The sequence below is a fragment of the Melanostigma gelatinosum genome (assembly GCF_949748355.1).
Source record: "Melanostigma gelatinosum genome assembly, chromosome: 1".
NCBI classification, from domain to species: Eukaryota; Metazoa; Chordata; class Actinopteri; order Perciformes; family Zoarcidae; genus Melanostigma; species Melanostigma gelatinosum.
The window spans coordinates 19152356-19173701 of NC_136634.1; the positions used below are offsets into that span (position 1 = coordinate 19152356).

The following is a 21346-nucleotide window of genomic DNA, read 5'->3' on the forward strand; positions in this document are numbered from 1 at the left end:
GAGACTGAGTCAGGCCTTTGATAGGAGCAACAGACACCATGTTGCCTTTGTTTTCTCTGTACACATGTCTAAGATCTCTGGGTCCACCACAGTTATTCCAATCAGTGGCAACAGTGTAATGCATAGGCACAGAAGGCTAACTTAGCATTATGCTCCTTGCATATTCCATACGGTATCTACATAAGGAAACAAGCCTTTACTTTTATTATTTCAAACGAGGGCAACACTTTAGTTTGTGATTCCACCCCCCAGTTTCAGTCCACATTGTGACAGATTGAGATCCAGACGAGTTGTGGAGGAATAGAGGCCGGCAGCGAGAGGTAGATGTTTTCCAGGCGCTCCTCTCTTGTTAGCGGCCACACGATTCCCCTCGCTCCCCAGGGAGTCGGCGTACGGGCGCGCGGTCGGGGGAGGAATGTGCTCCCGGGCTGGAAAAGGTTTGCAGTCCACAGAGAGGTCCTCCTCGCCTCCGGCTCTGCTGAGAAATGGGCCCTGGCCTGAGCCGCAGAAACTCAATCCACCTCTCCTGGCCCCTCAGCTGGGTCCGATGACGGCGATCGAGCCCTGCAGTGGATTAATGATTTGCCATAGATTGGATGCAAATGTGTTAATTCAGTTGTGGTTGTTTCCCTTTCAACTGAGCAGTTATCACTCTTTTTATACGTCCCTCCACTCTCTGCTTGTCAAACCCCAGTGCGTGACATATAGGCAGGAGACCATCTGAGAGGTGAACCTCGTGCACGGCGACTTCGGGAGCCACGGCTGTAAACGCAGAGGGCCTGGAGTGAGTGAGTGGCACTGGCTTTCGTCTGTGTTTCGCTGCCAGAAAAGCCTTGTGTGGTTTTGAAGGCAACATATGATGTATCTGCCCTCGCTGGCTCCACCACTCAGTGGAAAAAGAGCGCACTTGTCTCCAAAAGGGCTTTTGAGATTGAACCATAATGCCTCTTATGTGAGCATCTTGCAGCGCAATGAAGATCTCACTTGACAAATGGGCCAGAGAAAACAAGCCGGCATATCTGAGTCATAAGCCGGGCTGGTGGAGAGCTAGAGCCTCCGTCAGTCTGACCAGAGACCCTGCAGAGAAACCAAATCATCTGTGCGCTGACAGCCAAGGCATTTCTATTATATCCCAGCTGATTATTTATATGCCTCTTCCAACGTCCCGAGGCCAGGTAGTATTTATTTCCCTTAGCTGCTTTTTAAGTTTTGTCTTTTTTCATTTTCCTCACATTTACGTTATTTTATACACGGATAAAAATACTGATTGTCCTTCTTGTCTGTGACTCCCTCCCACCTTTTCTGCACCCGTCTCTCTTTGAACTGATTGAGTGTGTTAATTGTGACTGCCGTGAGGACACATTAGTATCTGGCGCACTTGGCTTCTTATCACGTGTCATGTCCTTTTAATTACACCTCTGCGCTGCTGTAGCCAATTGTCTCTGCAGAGGCTCATTATGTTGCCCTCAAATCATCAACCCCCCCACACTTTAACGGCCTGACGCCTCAGATCGTGGCGGATAAGACGGGAACAACATTTAACATTCAGGGACTCCCGTAGGGAGAAACGTGCCTTCTCTTTTGCCCCTCCCTTGACCCCTGTTGTCCGTCCCCCTCAGCCACTGACACGCACAGCTTGTGGCTGATGTAGCGGCATTAGGTTCGGTCACGCAGGTTCATCCCTGACACAGAGGAGGTCAAACTGGCCCCTTACTTAGTGGCCATGCCTGCCAAGAAAGCCTGGTAGTACACATGTTTAAAATGTTTTCAACCATGGACGTAGAGCTCTGTTTTGCACCACTGCTGCCTCGTCCCCAGACAGACTCTGAGCTTGATTGTCACCACAGGTCACCTTCTCTCCAAGCTGCATTTTGCCAACATGGCGTTCCCCTTATTGCGTGTCCGTTTTTGTTTGGGGCTCAGGGTGTGGTGCTCTTGCTTAAGCCCCACAGATTCCGCAGCTGTAAGAGCTGTAACAGCTGCGGTGGCAAAGCTGCCCAGAGCTTGAAGCTCGCCCCCTGATTCTCTGTAAGTGAATGCCACATGACCACACTCTGGGGGTAAAGCTGTGAGCAAATGCGGAGTTTCATTTCGCAGAAATATAGTATTTTGTGCTTAGTCCGCACTGGTGAAGAATAGCTATACATCCTCCTCGGGGGAACCAGCAGTGCGTTGCCAGTGGAAATACTGTATCCCATAAACACTGTATTCACACGGAGCATTTCATTAAATGTGGCAGGCCGGTGGTGGCCAGGCAGCGAAGCAGTGTGACGCTAATTTAATTGACATAAATTGAGCAAAGTATCCAAGATTCCTTTTCTAACCGGTTTTCTTTTTTTCTTCTCTTTCCAGTCGTGCAATCAAGACCAATCAGGATCTGCTTCCAGAGACCCCTTGGACAAATATCTTCTTCGATGACTTTTGGGGCACCTTACTCACACACAGTGGCAGCCACAAGTCCTACAGGCCCCTCTGCACCCTCTCCTTCCGCCTCAACCATGCTGTGGGTGGGCTGGAGCCCTGGGGTTACCACCTGGTTAACGTGGCCCTCCACGGGGCCGTGACGGGCCTGTTTACCTCCCTGGCTCGCCTGCTGCTCGGAGGAGGCCTGTGGAGCCTGCTCGCCGGCCTGCTTTTCGCCTCTCACCCCATCCACACCGAGGCGGTGGCCGGCGTCGTGGGCCGGGCCGACGAAGGGGCCGCCCTGTTCTTCTTGCTGTCCCTGCTGTGCTACATGCGTCACTGCGAGCTGCGCGGCCACGCCGGGCCCTGGCGACTCGTGGCCTGGTTCCTGGGCAGCCTGGGCTGCGCTGCGTGCAGCATGCTGTGGAAGGAGCTCGGGGTGACCGTCCTGGCTGTGTCGGCGCTGTACGACGTCTGCGTTTTCCACAAGCTCAAGCTGCGACAGGTCATCATGCTCCTCTACAAGGTAAACAGTTTGCTCTCGCCCCCCCGTGGTGCCGCTTTTTCCACTTCTATCATTTCCTGCAGCCGCTCCTCTGACTCGCAAGAATATGACAAACGGCATTGGAAAATTGTGTATATATAGGTGTGTGTGCGCCTATGTGGGCACTATATGTGTTTGCTTTTCATCACAATATGATTTGAAAAACATCTGCGAGTGTATGCACAGCTGTCAGATTATTGTGTTTCCCATTAAATGCAAGGAAACACATGTTGAGACAGGAAAGCGACCAGAACAGAGAGAACAAACACTACTGCTGTTCTATAGCCCTGCCCATGTGTATTTATTCATGCATATAGGTCATCTGAGAGGAATCTCATTGATCATTATCATCATGAAAACTCATTACAGCAGTCGGTAGGAGGGAGTTCATTGCTTGAATTAAAAAATGCGTAATCTTAATCCGTTCAGCCTCAGGACTAAATGCAAACCCACATGTATACGCTTGTGTTTCTTTGCCTACATTTGCTCGTATATTCACATTACACACTGCAAAAGAAAGCAAAAACCAGCTGAGATGGCAAAAAGTGATGGCCATTTTATATCTTGTTATTGCTTTTGAAGCATTCAGCTATTAAGTTCCCCCAACAGCTCCTGTCACAAGTATTTACTGTTTGCTGTCTAGTCAATATGACATCCACACTCTCTACCCATCAAAACGAACAAGACATGTGCACCAACGTGACAAAAGGGCTCCAGAGCAGCCAATGGCTATCCGGCACGCCCCAGCAAAGAACAACACTTTGTTGTGCGGCAAGGGGGTTGAGGAGGGGGAGGGGGGGGGGGGGGGGGGGGGTCGGAGAGAATAGAGGCTAAAACCAAGAGGGACACACACGGAGAAGGAAACAAAGAGAAAATGGTTTAATTGAAGATCAAATCCACTCCGTCCCTTTCATTGCTCAGCATAGGGAGGAAATGAAGAGCGAGGTCTTCTCCACGCTGTCCTCTCTTGATTCAAGCCTCTTCTGACTCCCTGTGTCCTCTGGAGCTAGGCCCATCCATTGCTGCAGGCAGACAGGCCTTGTAATGGCTTGTCAGGCATGGCTAGACTAAAGAGGAAACAGGGCCAAAAGGGCAGAGGGAGATGATGCCTCATATAGCTGACAGTTTTTCAACATTTTGATCGAAATTCCACAAAGTTTGGGGGGGGGGGGAATGGACTGGCAAGATAGTTATACTTCTGGCACGGGGCAAGCCGTACAGTTTTCTTTCATGGCTTGCCATCATGGTTAACTGAATTGGCGAGTTCAGTTTCAGTAAAATAAGTGAGGCAACTAGAAACTACATGAAAGCAAGATTCAAAAGTCGAAATGTTTCTTCAAGGAATTTTTTGAAAGTTGCATGTGGAATGTTGCTGGCAGGTTTGGTCAACAATAATAAGTAAAGTCTTTGTCTTAACTGTTTGTTCGATAAGGCAGGAGCTGGGAGTATAGAGGGAGAGACCGTTGACTGAGTAAACCCTTTCAATTCTTGTTGACTTGTGAGCTACGGCGAAAAGATTTGGTCCCTCCAAAGTAATTTGTCAGATGAACAATATCGATGATTTAATTGTTAATGTGGATGCATTGCAAAAAAAAGAAGTATGAAGGTGAACCTTCACAAAACCCCTGAATGTGTCAGTTTTACTTTAACACAATGTGAAATTTAGCACAACGTAGAAGGCTGCAGGTATGTTTCCAACACTGCAAACTGCAAGCGTCCAATATCTATATTTGCACACTTAAATCTTAAAGAAAAAGGAAAAAGCCAATATCGCGTTCAAGAAGTTTGAAGTGAATTGGACACATTCAAACTAACACACTCGATAGAGTCCAGCGAAAGAGGAAAAGGAAAACTCACAATGGGGGTTTCTGTACTTTGCAAAGAAAAATATGGAACTGCGTGGTTTCTCGGGCACTTTTGGAAACACTCTGCAAAACAGCTACCGGTAACTGTTTTTCTCTCTGTGGAGAGAAGGCGGTAAAGCAGCTGGAAGAGAGACTGCCGTATGTGGCACCATATTATACAATTGTCATAGCGTGTCATTTACTCGCACCACAGACGACATAAAAGGCAGCACAAACTGTCATCATCACGTCAGTCATGTTTACTTGGGAGCTTTCTTGCGATGTGATGGTGCTCTGTGATCACAGGTCCGTATGTATGAGTGGCGAGACCTTGATCTGTCATCGTCACGGCGAACAGTCCTCATCGGCAGCGTGCCCATTCGTCCCCCTATTGTCCCCGTTGAGGGAGGCGGTCACTTTGACTGATGATAAGCAGAGGGAGTTATTCCTGCAGTTCCCTCCCTTAAGTTCGGGGTTTGAGATCCATCGGGTGCTGACAAACGTGGTCACCCGAACTGTCTTTTATGAATGGGAAAGCGGCATAAGAGGGAGACGCATGAAAGCCATGTCCAGCCTTTCCTTTGTTCGAGTACATAATACCCATCGTTCAGCCGGACGAATGAGCCCGGCTTGTTGCATGACTTGACGGGCCACAGTGGGGGGGGCCGGCGCTACGTTTTTATCACCGAGCTCTCCACTCAGCCGCAGCCGTTTGACATTTAACGTTGGAAATGGTGAAATGGGGGCCTGCTTATCTGATCGTGGCGCACAGTCAATTACATTACAGTTTTATATCTGCTGCAAATCTCCCGTTGTGTCATTACGGCTTCTGTGTGCGGTTTTGAAGGTTGTAGGCAGGCGAGAGTGGGAGCGTCACTGTAATTCCATGTCGGTTCATAACTCATTTTATCAAGACTTTTAAGTTTAGGCTCTCTGCATGCAAATCTGAGGGAAGAGGTAATGCATGGATATGATCTGGATTTATTGGTCATATGTTGCATCATGGATCTTGGAACAGGAGAAGCACTCGGTACAATTAATCATATGCAAAAATAAACCCAGGAAATGATAGCTTTTAAAGAGCAAAATCAAAGGTTACATGCTGTATTCGGTCAGAATATATTGCCGCTGTGAATGGACTGTAATTTGTTTGCGTACTGTGCGTGTGTCTCGCTACTTGCAGGCTTTTGTCTGTGTGATGCCACCTCCAGAGCTGACATGGATCCAATTCTTCCATTCATCAAATTGAATAGTCTCCGGGTAATATAAAGGATTAGACAAATGCATGTCAACTTCAATTATACAATAGATTACACAATGCATTCAGCGTAAAAAGCTAATACTAGTTTAGGACTGCTTCTGCATCTTGTTCATTTGGTGGTACAGGATCCTCTCTCGCTAAAATAATTAAAGAGAGGCGGCGAGAGGGAAACAATAGTGCCTGGACAGTAATTGAATAAGCACACGTTGGGTTTATTGGTGGCGCTGGAGTTGAAGCTCTTGGCATCCTCTGACATCTCTGGGGAAAGCTTTTATTAAGAGATCAAGATTAAGAGAACCTTTGCATGCACGAATAACATTTCTAAAACGTCACCCATCTGCACTTTTAGATGTTTTTTATGAATATATATACACACAAAACACCTGGTTCTTACAGAACCTGCCTGCACTAGCTTGCAACTTAATTTTGTATGACCTATAATCTCCGATATACCTTTCAACAGTCATTACCCGCTTCCTTTTTCCTTCCTCCAGTCATTAGCCTGAGCCCACCAGCACATACAGTGTTGATAACCAGTGTAAGTCTACAGCTACAGTCACTTATCTCTAAGACATGTGCTGTCTTCAAATGTGGCGAAAACAAAGCATCATTAAATAGTTTACTGTGTTCTTGTGCATCGAGCTACTCCCAAGCAATGAGTTTACGGCGCACAAAATCGTGAGGGTGCGGTGTTACCACGATTAATGTGGAAAAACGTGCTTTTTACGAGACCGTTCCCTGCACAGTAATAGCCTCATTTTCTGTGAGAGACACTGAAACACAATTAGAGCTCCTAATTTAGTGTAGGAAGGAATGCTTTTTAATCAGAACTCGCAGTCCTGAGGACTGAGCTGTTCTTTCTTTGTTAGTTTCCCATTCAAATAAATGTTTGGACAGTTGAAGACATGTATAATTTGCCTGAACACAGACTCCAGCAAAAACAAGACCAACGTTAACATTTTCACTCCATCTTGACTCCTTTTCTTTCATTTAGTCATGAGCATCCATTCTTCTTCTGTTTGACAGTGCTGCCCACATAGTGCTACTCTCCGTGTCCACATTTTTACCCAGAGAGAGAAAATGTCAGCGAGTTCCTTTCACACTGCAGAGACAATGCTGTGGACATGCAGGTGCGTATGACACGCAGTCCCAACGGGGCTGACACTTCTTACGTGACGATGACGAGTACAACCCTTTGAAAACACAGAAATCTGATGCTTTGAAAAGTGTAAACTGGACACAGAGGAACAATATCTCGGTGATGTAACTCCAAAGCTGTACATCAATCAGTACACAAGGGGCTCAGATGTGTCTTCAGAGAAGCTCGAGGTGTTCCTCTGTGATCGCTCTTTGTTCACGTCCGGTGACGCTGCCGCTGGAAAATGATTTCCAAAATCTGGGACAGGACCCAGCTGGCCCTTGGTGAATGTCAAGCTTACACAGTTTATCTTTCCACACCTCCCATTTTCTGTTCACACTTTGGCTATTAGTGCAAGGTCACTGCTTTTGACGTGTGTGTGTGTGTGTGTGTGTGTGTGTGTGTGTGTCATGTGTCTGGAGGGCGAGAGAGCTCAGGTGTCGTGGAGCTGGTGAGGCCGGCGAGTTCTGAACTCAGGGAGGGAAGATGTGAGAAGTGAGTTCCCTCGGAACATATGTATGTGTGCCAGGCTACACTCCAAGGTGTGTGTGTGTGTGAGTGTGTGTGTGTGTGTGTGTGTGTGTGAGATACACGCCCATACATACCCTTGCTGTGTGTTCGATGAGGTGAAAGGAAACACAGCCCAGACAATGCATTCTTACCTGGGGCTCCACAGATGCTCCTCCGTGCTCTAATGGCTCCCGTCACTGTGTGATGGATTGGGCCTGGTGGGCTCAGCTTGTGCCCCCTGCCCTCACCCACCTGCCGCTCTCACGGGGATACACACCACCGCTTCTGGTTTGGACATGGAAATGGGTGGGAGGCATGCATAATGGAACGACACTCATAGGAAAACAAAAAGGTCATGCAGGTCGATGTTTAGGTTGTATAACTTTAAGGAATAGTAAGCAGTTTGCTACTATAGAATGGAAACGAGGAAATAGATAACCTGGTGTCTTGCAGTCACTGTGAGCTTGAAAAAAAACCAGAAGAAACTGTACGGCACAAAACTACGTGTTGTTTTTTATTCTTAGGTTATTGTTCGGATAAAACAGAAGAGATATGACTTATTTATTCAGCTTTAGAGTCACTGGTATGCAGATGTCGGTACCTTCGGACTGGTCAGAGGTTAGCTGTCCCCCCCCCCCCCCCCCCTGGTTTCCAGTCTTTATGCTAAGCTAACCATGTCAAGCGTCAGCTGCACATTTAGCAGACAGTCGTTCGAGTTTTACCGATCTCCTCATCTTACACAAAATGTCAAACTGCTCCGTTAAATATGTTTTGAAACTCGCTTCGCGTCTGTCATTCTGAAGAACATCACGTACAGAAGCAGGGCCAGAGTGAAGACATTCCAAACACAGATGATCGGGCAGGTCTTCAGCCGGCCGCTCATCACGTCTAAGTGAGCCTGACGGGCAGGGTGCCGGCGACAGCCAGCGCAGTGACCCTGCACTGTGCCTGCTGTGAGACGTTGGAAGCGGAGAGAAAGGATGAAAACGTCGGTATCAGAAACAAATCGTGAAATACAGCACGAGGCCTGAATATATGGACTGGGTTTTCCCTGAATCGTTAAGCTTTCACAAGAGATAATCGATTCACCCAGAAGTATTACAGCAAATAACACACTCACGGTGGAGAAAATCCCCTCATTTTAATTAAATGAGGGGATTTTCTGGTGGTAGGAACAGCTACTGGAACAGCTGAAAGCCTTATGACAGCTTTACAGAACTCTTGTGAATTCTCTCATGCTCGTTGTTTGTATTTTTAGTGCAGTAAATATGTCTTTTAGGAATTATTTTCAAAGCAAACAACCAGACAAGACAATAAACCATAAACTGCCGGCAAAACCTTCCTGATTGATAAGAGGACTGAAATCGTTCACATGTGGATTGGGCAAACTGCCACTTTCAACAAACAGAGGGAAGGGAACCAAACGAAGGGCCAAATGCATCGTCTCATCGCGTCCTGTATTCACGAAAGGCTCCTGAAGGCAGACCGCTCCAGTCTGTAAATACAGGCAAGTTGCTGTGACAAAAAAAAGTCCCATGATGTAGTCTTAAAGAAGACAAATCCAGGACACGGTCCAGGAATTATTGAAAGTCAGCAACCACTTTGGTGTCCTCTGGCTGGTCGGGACAGGTTGTGCTGTATTTAATGGCTGTTTTATCCACTATATCCAGACATGATGTTCTGATGAAGAATGTGTTTCTTCTTTGAGATGAACACAAAGACTCCACTGTGAATTTTGAAGAACAAAGCTGTGAGGCAAACATTTCCAAAATTCTCGACTTGTCCATTTCTTCTTTTTCTCCAATTTCTCATCCCATAGGGCATGCGAGCCATGAAAGACAGAGTGCTGCTCTCCAGCCATGTCCCCCTCATTTCTGCTCCTACAGTACTTTTTAATTGTTTTCAAATGCCTTCTTGCTTTGCTGCTGAGTTGCAGTTTTTTTGTCTTTAAACATCCAGTCGACCGTGTGGACTAAATAGACTCTGGCCCACGCCCAACCCTAATTTCTCCTCCGTGACACATTGGAGCGATTATAACAGCAGTAAAGCGAAGCCACGTGGGACGATCTGCCGGTTGTAAACATGGATGCCAAATTGTGGAAAGAATCCTCAACAATAGGATCTGTAAAAGGAAATTCAGTTGTACAGAGAGTCGTTATACGTGACCAAGTCTTGGTTTTGTGAGCAATAACATATTAACTTAGCCCAAAGGACACATAATATAACTGATATTCACAGAAATTCACAGTTTGTTTTACCTCAGGATTAATAATTAATTAACAGGCTGTGAAAACCCGTCACCGTCTTGTCACAGAAGGATTGAGTGTTCCTCATCAAGGAGACATGCAGGTGCTTGATTTCTGCACCAGCACATCTGGGAGATTCTGCTCTCAATCCGCAGATTCATTGGTAATCTCGGAGCGTACCGGTGTAGAATTGAGTTATCATGCCCTTGTGGGAGTTCAAGTCTGCATGGAGACACGTGGAGGCGCAGTGCCCTTTCGGTATTCCAAGTTAATTCTACCTGCTGGATGTTCTGTGAAAGCGTCATGTTTTTAATTGGATTCAGGTTCAAGAACAGCCTCATCCGTAGGTGCGTATTCTCTTGATTTCTGTCTGAACAGGTAGTGTACAGTGGGGGTTTTGGAGCATTTTTGCACAGTGAGAAAGGTGAGAGTGAAACAAAACAGCAAAGTGAGGTGTGAGGTGTCGGAGACTTTAACAATGAAGCTGTAACTCTCTGTAAAGCTGAGCGAAGCTCGGATGTGAGAATCATTACAAATGAACCCTTTCACATCTTAACATTGTTTTGGCATTGTTATAGTACAAATATGGATTCCAGCAGCTTTGCAGCCTCGTGGCTGTCGTCTCACAGAGACACTCCCTCTGTCTTTAGATTGCTTTTCAATTATCTGTGAAAAAACATTCAAGGTTCCAATGGTAAAAAAATTGGAAGGCTATCATGTGATGATGAATCTCGAACCTGAGTGCTTTATGGTTGTCTGTTGTTTCTGCAGTTTGTCATTATCCCACACACCACAAGTCATCTTTTTTTTTACGTTTCCCGAGTCCCTATTGTGCTTGTTACTAGCCAGTACAAACATCAACAAAAAAAGCTCATGCTGTCACCGAGACGTGGTGGTCAACGTAATGTGACACACCAGAGAGCTATTTTCAAAAAGCGGTTGAGAGAAAATATCCAAGCGGAGCAATTTTGCTACTTCCAGCTTCTGACATTTCTCTTGACAGTTCATCCGCTTAGCTTTGGACTCCGGCTTTGTGCGTCTCATTCGTGCATGCTCCGCAGTAGCTTACCGCCTCTCTAAAAGCATGCAATACAAAGGCTCTGATCTCCCAAATGCACAGTAATGACTGTGAATCCATGCATGGACAGGACTAATCTAGTTTGGTTACAAACTGGCAAAATGCTTCGGAAAAGCTCTGGAGTCCGTGAGCAGCATGGAGCATAAAGCGCATCTAACCCTAACCCCCCCCCCCCCCCCCCCCCCGTAGAGCTTGAATCAGCATCGTGTCACAGCGAATCTGCAGTAGTGGTCACACAGTCTAGTTGGCCCTCTCAGTACAAATAAATACGTGGAACGAAAGACCCAATATAAGGAACACTGTTTATTTTTCAAACCATTACTGTGGTTTCACTCAATAAATATGTCTTATGAAATGTTAAGGGGTTTTGAGTTGACTTTGGTTTTCCCATTGTCATCATGTCCTTATTGTTTGGTCTGCCTCTCCCCGAAATGTGACAGCTTGTATTGAGTGCTAATGAAGATGATTTAGAACGGTTTCATCTTCACGACTTTCCGGTTCCTCTGCTAAATCACGATGCATGACCTCGATGAGGCTGTGTGACCTGGCAACGCACTTTGAAAAATAACCGAAAACAAAATGGCACAGGCTCAAGTTGGTGCTTGAGTTGAACTTGGAGAGGGCAAACTGGTGTGACTTTCGTAAAAAAAGTGTGAAGTTTCGTTGCTTTTCCGTACATTTGAGCTGAGAACTTGGCAAAGTGTAAGAATTTCCATTGATTAGCTGTTTATGTTCCTTGCCTCAGGCCGTCCCTTCATCTTCCTCCTGCCTACCTATAACACACTTCTCCATTTAAACTCAACCAGAAGTTTGGCTTTCATCCCCTGAAGAGGCACCCTCTGGTTGACAGAATGAGATATGTTTTTTTCCGGTGCCGTTATGAATCTATAGATGCCTGATTGCCACTGATGACAAAATAAATGTACGGTACTCTGATTATGGCATCGGGAGAGGGAGACCCTTTCTGACCCCTAAACAAGGATCATCTGGCTTCAGCATGAAACAAAGAGCATTTTGCAGCGTGATTGGGACATCTTAAATAAGTGTGCGTCAAAGTGAGACGGGGTGAGACGAGCTGGAATGTCCAGTGAAGCTTTTACAAAGAAATGGAGCCCGTGTTGGTTCAATGATTATGGTTAATAAAAGCTGACCAAGAGAGCATGAGCTGGCGTGTTGTTACGACTTCTTGGTCGGAAATGTTCATGCTTCAATTTATTTGCTTTCGCCACACACGTTTGAATTCCAACTCTTTTTTTCTCACAGTGCGCCTTTGGAGAGATGTTGCTCTTTTTCACATTGAGCACAGAAACGTAACCTGTCAATGGCTTTCATCCAGCGCCACATACTGTTGCGCGTTGCCCTTCTCGCTCTCTTTCCCACTTTCTCCGACCGCCCTGTAGTCCCACACCAATATCCCCCCCACCACTGGAAACCGCATGTTTTTAACTTCTCTTTAACTTTAATGTTTCACAGTCAATAAAAGTCTGTTTCTTGTCTCCAACGGATTCCTTCATTGGCCTTTTTTTTCCGGGGCTTTGCTGTTTCTGAGGCAGATCCTCTCCCTCTCCCATCTTTGTGCTCTGCCTATCTGCCAGACCAGCTGACTCTGTGGGTTTCCTGATGGGTTCACACGGGTTTAAAGCTTTGATCATGAGCAGTGTGAGGCAGGTCCGCTGTGGGGTTTCACTCCATGACCTTTCGCACCATGCGGACCGCGACCCAGCAGTTGTCCTCTTGCCTTTAAGTAAACCATATACTCCACCCACACGCAGTCATTTAGAGAAGGTTATCTATCCTAAAGTGATGACAGCAAATATGTTGCTTATCTTAGCTACATGACAAATTGCGGAATGTGAACTTATAACGTGTGCCTTGAGATAACTCAAGGTCTGATCTGCTCATTACCTCTGTTTATAAAGCAGATTGTGAAAAGAAAAAACCCAAAAAACAGACACTTCTTGGGTGTTCGCAAACTCGAAGTCAAGTGAGTGAACCTGTCGCCTTTTAGCTTTAAATTCATCAAAACTCTGTTACTTATTAAAATGAATACACATTTTGGGAAATACACTTATTCACTTACTTGCCTGGTGTTAGTTAGCTTAGCCTAGCTAGAGACTCCACTCGCCCAGCCAAGAAATAACCCCATAAAACCACTTGTTTTTACACTTCATATTTTACACAGATTAAACAACCGAGCTATAGCGTGTTCAATTATGAGCTTTGGACATGTTGGTCGGCTGATTTTCTTACATTCTTAAAGAGCCAGGCTAGCTGTTTACCCCGTGTCTTTATGCTAAGCTAAGCTAACTGGCAGCTGGCTTTGGTTTCATTACCATCGATATACTCCTCTCATCTCACCCACAAAAAACACAGAAAAGTGCATTTTTCAGTCTTTATATTGAGCCAGAAATGTTACCCAATTTATTTCTGTTATTGTGACATAAATGTCTATGAAATGGGCCGAAACTAAATGGGGCAGCTTTACACGTTCTGTGTGTGGGAGTAAATTGTCAGGCATCAGCTTAATCACATTTTGAAAACACGAGCCAGCTGTTGGTAATCCATAACACGTTGTTAGGAAGTGCAATAGTCGGGTTCTTATCTTGTCTTGCCTGCTAACAATCATGATTTTACAACCAACGGTTCTTTACTGTCTCATAGGAGGGGATCACAACAGCTGTAGCTGATAAGGAGAAAAGATAGGTGGTGCGTTTGTGCTTCATCAACCACAAGCTCGATTAGCTGTTCCAGCGGTCAAGGAACAAGGACACGGAGTGTATAAATCCATCAAACCCTTAGAAAGATGTATGCAGAATGTTTAAAGGGGATCCGGTGTTCTTATTCAATTTGAGCTTTCTGTATGTGTGAGTGTGAAGGCTTTGAAGGTGGTTATTCTCTCTGATTGGTACCCGGAGCTCATTTTCACTTCCATTACAAGGCCATCAATGTGAAGCCGGATCTTGATGAAAAGCCCTCTGCAGACAATTGATCTCGGTAATGATGAAGAGGAGGGGATAGGTCAGACATGCCACTTCTTCTTTCACAGGATTCTCTCTCGGAGCTCGCCGGAGTGTGAGCCAGTCACGGCGCTTCAGTTTGATGGGCTAGTTAGATGTGTCGTGTGATGGATTGTTCTTAAAATGGTATGGTGTGCATCAGCCAATTATGCAAATAAAAAAGCCTGTGTGTGGAGAATAGAGTACTTTCTCCAAAATAATGAATGAATTTTCTCTCTGAGCTCTTTTGTACTTTATTTTCCGACAAACCTTTTTTCACATCACTCGAGTGGATGTAAAAAAAAAAGAAGAAGAAGAAAAAGAAACGTCTGAGATCGAGTTTTCATTTCAGTCAATTCAACTTAATGTCTATTGGGGGGGGGGGGTGCAGGCACAGGCACGAATAGGGATTCCGTAATTGGCCTGTTTTGCATTTCATCTCTAAGGATATTTTATTCACATGCCTGCTAAATTGTTTCAATTCTGGACTGATTGCGCCTGAAACACAAAAGGGAAGGGGATAAAAAAGCCTCCTACGGGGTTGTGCTGAACCACTTATTTCAAACTAAACTGGATTATAAACAAAAGACGCAGAGCTGGAATCCCCTCGGTTTCCCCTTCATAAGAGAGCTACAGCGACCAGGGAGCCGTTGCCCGGCTGGTAATTGAACTTGTGCTTTTGAATGGTAGACATTTTAACCGCAGGCATATTAGGGAGGATGCACATGTTTGTTCATTCAAGAGATAATAGACATGAGGTTCATGTTGTCGCAGCAGTAATGTGTCCTCCAGATCATCTCGAGAGCACGTCCTGTTTGCTTGCTGCCTGTATACGTCTTTGCGTTCACATTTATTGTCCTAAGGCAGCGCAGTTGGAAAAGTAGGCCAAGAGGAGGAGCAGAGGGGTTACTGCTGAGGAATCAAAGCATTGTTTTGTCTTTTTGTTCTCAATACCACCCATAGACGTCATTCTGCATGGAGAAAGGGGGAATCTGAATGTGGAAGTGCAGCACAAGAATGTAAATGAAACACCGGCTCAGCCCTCAGCATCGACACGTGGATGTGGTTAAGGTGCTGGTGTCCCAGCGTGCGCTGCGTCTGGGAAGAGTCAGGATGACATCTCTTTTTGTCTCGGGGCGGCCAGGTTTGAGCATGTATGGGAGCCGTGCCAGGTTGTCGTCAGCACTTTTAGGAGGCGTGTACACACAAAACATGAAACACACATGCCACCTCGTTGCCCTTCGGACGGTGGTCTCGTTGCAGCAGGAGCAAAGCAGCTCTGCAGAATCAAAGGTATACCGCACAGATCGGCCATCGGCCAAATAAATTGGCTCATTGAATGTTCTCTGGGAACCTGGCACAGTGCCCCATACATATCGCATCCAATTTTGGATGACCTGTTTGCTCTAAAAATAGAGGAAGCTTTTATTCCAGTCTCTCCTCCAGAGTGCTCTAAGATAACTTTGAGGGGGTGTCTCATGAGCAGGCGCTTCGGCCAGAGAGGCGACTTGAGAGCTTATAGAAGAGCCTCGTGAATCCAAGCTGGATCTCGCTGAAGCAGTGATTGAGATGTACTAACCCTGCTCAGCAAGCCTCGCTGGCAAAGTCTGCACAAAGTACATCCCCTGGGCCTCACAGACCACATCAGCCTCCTTCATTTCTTTTGAAGAATGTATGCTCACCTGCTTAGACCTCCATTTTTGCCACTCCAGTGATTTTAGGGATTGATTGAGACCTGGTGTTTGAGATTTGAAGAGGATAATCTGCACTCATCCATCCATCCATCCGTACCAAGAGTTCATATGGAGTTCGGATGACAGATTTTCAGTGTGGGCTGCACTTTGTACAGTTCTACATTTGAAGGCCATGGGGATAATAATATGCCACTGATATTCTTGGAGTATCACATCAGTTTGTTTCAAACTTTTTTTCTTGTTTTGTTAAAGTTTAATTCAATCGGCTGTATTAATTTAGACATCATGACACATGAACGGGACATCTACGAAGCTACAGCTAGCCGCCGGTAGCTCTGAGCACCAATGATGAAAACGGGGAAACGACTAGCTTGGCTCTGTCGAAAAAACACATTTCACCTCCATTATATCTTCTTTGTTTACTCTGTGCAAAACCCAAAATATACAGAAGGGCATTCTCTTGACTTGTATAACAGGATCTATGTCATCCTGTCTTTAAGGATGCATTTATATTTGGTGAAGCCGGCCTCAGCGGTCAGTCCCACAATCAGCAGGAACGTAGATGCTGCATTCTTTTGTGTCACCGTATGCTAATTAGAATGATACATAGCCATGCTGTTATATTCGTTCAACAGGAAATGGGGCTTATTTGTTTTATTTTATGCTAGACCATTTCAATATGACTTGCATCGTGACGCGTGTGCTTTCTGTTCTAGCCTTCACTTGAACTGGCACAGTTTCAGTCGGTCACATTGAATTCTCACGAGACAAAACTCCACTTTTCTCTTATTTCTGGAACCTTGCACCAAGTTATCCGTTGCATCTGAATATAGCAACATATGTTCGTACTTTCCCTGTTTTTAATCTTTAATTGCATTGAGATCATTGCAATTATTTGTTGTTGACTCCATTGTTTTGTATTCAGTTGCTTAGCTGTGGTCTGCTGTTGTTATGCTGGAGCATCCGTTTTCACAGCAGGTTTCCAGCTAAAGTAGATTAATTACGGCTTGAAATGTTAAAATGTTTCACCCTTCACAGAGCCTCAATGTTCATTGTCTTACTTTAATAATCCTGAACTCTGTCTCATAATTCTAGCCTTCTATTGATTCCTACTAGACATTACTTTACTCCCTCCTGTCTTCCCATTACATTCATAGCGCGCTGACTGTAACACCTTTGGCTCATATTCATGAGACATGGTGATGTGGATTGAAACAATGACCTTTTGTTGCCAAGCAACCATATAACTTCCTCAGCAGTGGCTGATCATCATGAGATACTGCACTCTGGGTTGTTGTCAGGCCACCCCCGGAGGGTTTGACAAAGTTGACCTTATACATGTAGATATTTTCAAAAACTACTATGAATATTGAATGCAAATATTCAGCACCACAGTGTTGTGCTTCAACCACACAAGTGCACCTGGTGCTTTCACTCGTCAGTATACACACTGAACATACGAACGCGTCGTGTTTGATTGCATTGTGTTTTCCGGCTGTCGTGTTCACCTCCTCCGCTGCACTACAGCACATATTGTAATGAGCTGTCATGGTGTTGTCACGGTGTTGTCTCCTGTGTTTCCAGTCTCATTTCCTTGTCGCCTGAGTGTTGAGCTGCAGCTCGTGATCATTAGCAGACAACAAAGCGTTGGCCCTGCAGTCAGATGTCTCCTGAGGTTATTGAAGCATCTCTTCACAGATGCAATCTGTAAATAACAATGGACAGGCAAGGGGATCAATAGTACACCCCCAGAGCAGTGGTGATATGAAGAGTATGATCACAGACGAGACATGATTGTGCCCTTTTGGTATGTAGAGATGAAGAGAGATCACATCCACTGGAATAAAAGTAGTGTGGGGTTAGCCTGTGTTGCCTCGGGTTTAATTGTAAGTAATGAAAAGCAATTCGTCCGAGAAGAAATCGAGGACTGTGATGCCCTGAGATTTAGATTTAGACGCCTGCGACTAATGGAACCATCTATTGCTGCATAGTTCATGGAGGATGCTACGGGACACGAGTGGACATTACTGTGCGCTCTCCAGCTGCTGATGTGAGAAAAAGCCAGAGAACAAAATTTATTTGGATTTCCAACATGAGCAGAATACGAAAGGTCATTTGGTCCTAACTTGACAAAATACTTGGAAACATGCTTGTGGGGAAATATGTCCAGTCATTTTTCAGTGCTTTGACGGCAAAGTATTAAACAACCAAACACACTGTATATATTTCATAGGCATTCCAACACTGCATTTGGAAAAGTGTTTAATATCGAGTCTGTACTATGATGAATAGTTGTGTTTGTTTTGAGATGTCTATGGAGGCCATGGAGGAAAAGAATGTGTGCATGAATGGAAAATTCTGGTGCAGAGTCATCTTATTTATATAAAGAAATTGATTAATTGACATGTTCTGGCTTAAATGAAAAGTCAATGTGCAGGTTTTTTTTCCCCTCTTGGATGAAGCGCAGCAGCCAAAACAGAACAGAACAGAAATGTATCAAAGCCACTCTATTTAATCAACACTTTCTAAACTGTCTTGGACACTCATTTTGTTCCAGATGGCAGCTGATTATGCAGCTGTACCATTGCAGCTATTTTATTTTCTTGAGAGTCGAAGTAAATCAGGCTTTGCTTTCATAAATTTCCAATCCATAGCCTCGGTTCATAGTAAACGTAAAGGTCCAAGAGTCATAAATATTACAACCACCCAGAAAGCTAGGTTTAGCTTGATGCTTCCACATGTGCAGTATATTTTCTGCAACAGTCGTTCCTCTCCTATCCTGTGGACTGAGGGTTTGATCACTGTTTCTGTGTTTTCTTTGTCCTTTAGAGAAAGAACGTCCACCTGCTGCTCAATGTGTTTTTGCTGGCAGCCTGCGGAGCCGTCCTGTTGGCCGGCCGCTTCTACTGGATGGGTAACAAACCCCCCAACTTCTCCAACTCTGACAACCCGGCAGCCGACTCACCCTCTCTCCTCACCAGGACGCTAACCTTTTCCTACCTGCCCGCCGCCAACTCGTGGCTTCTCCTTTGCCCGAACACGCTCAGCTTCGATTGGTCAATGGACGCCCTGCCTTTGATCAGGAGCCTTGCCGATTGGAGGAACATTCACACTGTCGTCTTCTACCTTGGGTTGCTCTCGCTGGCTGGGTTCAGCCTGTGGACGCACCAGGCGGCTAAAGGCAAGGAGACCAATGGCAAAGCGCATCATTACACCAATGGCAGGAATGGGAACAGCAATGGGCACAGTTACCAACATAACAATCATGAACATTTGAACAATTCCCACACAGACGCTCACATTAACAGTGCCCAGAATGGTACCAAAAAGCACTACGAGAGCAGGACTCCACTGCCCACCACTGAAAATGTCGTGGTGTTCTCGCTGGGCCTGTTGGCTATCCCTTTCCTCCCTGCCACAAACTTGTTTTTCTATGTGGGGTTTGTGATAGCAGAGAGAGTACTGTACATCCCCAGCATGGGCTTTTGCTTGCTGGTGGCAGTGGGGATGAGGTCGCTGTACGTCCGTCTGCGACGCAGGTCCTCCAGGGCGCTGTTGGTGTACTGCAGCGCTGCCGTCCTCCTTCTTTTCGGTGTCAAAACTGTGTTGAGGAACCGGGACTGGCAGAACGAGGAGATGCTCTACAAGTCTGGGATTTATGTCAATCCTGCTAAAGGTAAGGAGGCCCTTTCATTCAAATCAGCACACACAAAGGTGCAACCGCTCTCGCATGTGCACGTACACACTTTTATGCACTTTTATACACATTCCAGCACCAAAAAAACCCTCTTTCACCCAACACATTTCGTTGAATAGTGAGCGAGCTCTTAGGCACAGTTTTGAATTTGATAATGTGTGCTGCTGTCGCTCTACTACTGCCGCCCTGAATAATTCAAAGGCAAGCTGCTTCAAAAATGTCTTCTCTTCGTGACTCAGCCTTACCACCGAATATACAAGGGCTCACAAGGCAGTGCCTAAAAAGCCAAATGAGACTGGAGCACTACTCGAGGCTTCTTCCTTAATTTTACTTTTCCAAGGCCTACAACAGAGTTGTACCACTTTATCATACAGCTTCTTATACCCAGCATGTGATCTGTTTAATGACACCAAGATGCCCCGTTTAACTCGGAAGGACGAAATCATCCGTCTCTTATTGGCACCTGTAACAGAGGAGGAAATATTCAGCAGCCTCCACATTCAGAGGTCATCGGACACAGATTTCTATCCGAAGCAAAGTTCTCAGAGCTGCTGAGGAGGGGCAGCAGGGCAGCAGGGCAGGGTACTCGCAAGGACATGTTGTGTGAGCTAATTTCCCTCTCAGATTCTGAGCAGAGCTGAGGCGTGACAGCTGTTTGTTTTGGCAGGCCATCAGCCCGAACAGAGCAGCAGCAATGTCCCCAACTCACATTCGTTATTGCTAATATGAGAGTTGAACAGAACCCGACCTCAAACACGGACACACGCGTTGGATTGTTCCCTGTGAAAGACACTTCACGAGCTCATCTGTGCACAACTGAAGCGCAGTGGAACGAAGGACGCTCGGGTTGTTTTTCTGCTTTTCTCTGTTCATGCTGAATATTCTTCCGGGATCCCGTGGATGTTTGGATTTTCAACAACTAAATACTGTAAATACGTTGCTGAAGGGCACACTGTATATTTTAGCACTTTAAATGCATGTCAACAAAAGCAGAAAGAGCCAAGATTTGATCTTCTTTATTCAATACTACTTTGTGGAGATGAAAGAAGAAACCGTATAATATAACACCATCGATGCACAATGACGTCATTAGGCCGATTTATCTATTTTAATGATTGTTTTTCAGACCTTTCATTCTGTTGACTCATAGTTACTCAAGTTGAGTTTGTGCAGACTATAAAGTAACCTTGTTAAAAACAGATCAAAGAGGATGTTATGTTATATACCCATTGCCATTGGCTTCTATTTTACATCCATTGATTATTTCTTCTGCTCCCCTATACATTTATTTTCACACTCCATGGTCTCTGCACAAGCTCTTAGCAACTTTATTTCACCTGCCAGTTGCTGAACTCCTGCCATTCAGACCCCAATGCCATTCGCTGTGCAACAGCTCTGTGGTGGTCTTCTTTTCATACCCACCGACGTAGGATTGACGAGTGCTTTTGGCTCAAACCTCCCCCGCCTGTCTCTGCCCACAATGTCGTTCTTTTTAGAGGTTAAAAAAAAAACACAGAACTCGTGAAAATGATTGCCTGCCACAGAAATGTCCTCTCCTGATGCTTTGAAATCTAAAAAGCTTTTAAAGATTCTGAAAAACAAGTTATTTCAGAAGGTTGCCACAAATGTTCTGTTTCACTCTGTGTGATTAACCTTTTCTATTGTAACCTGTCAGCATGGGGCAACCTTGGAAATGTCCTGAAGAGCCAGGGCGAGATGGAGGAGGCTGAGCAGGCGTACAGAAATGCCCTCTATTACCGCAGCAACATGGCTGACATGCTGTATAACCTGTGAGTTCGTGTTTCATCATACTGCTGTGTTGTGCTTTACATTATCCTTAATGCTCACGTTCGTTCGCCGCTGCTGAGTTTCTTTGTGTCTCCGCTCCTGGCTGGTTGAATGACTCGGGAGTGTGTCGAACAAATGGACACGTTC

At 45.5% G+C, this 21346-nt stretch overlaps 1 protein-coding gene across 2 annotated transcripts in view; it reads left to right on the top strand.

Moving 5' to 3' along the window:
• tmtc2b (transmembrane O-mannosyltransferase targeting cadherins 2b) overlaps positions 1 to 21346 on the top strand; it is an 83641-nt gene that overhangs the window by 34546 nt on the left and 27749 nt on the right. For both annotated transcript variants that reach the window (XM_079270949.1, XM_079270950.1), the window contains exons 2-4: positions 2353 to 2929; positions 18544 to 19390; positions 21087 to 21201. In XM_079270949.1, coding sequence (XP_079127075.1) covers positions 2353 to 2929; positions 18544 to 19390; positions 21087 to 21201 — 1539 coding nt within the window. The remainder of the gene's footprint in view (positions 1 to 2352; positions 2930 to 18543; positions 19391 to 21086; positions 21202 to 21346) is intronic.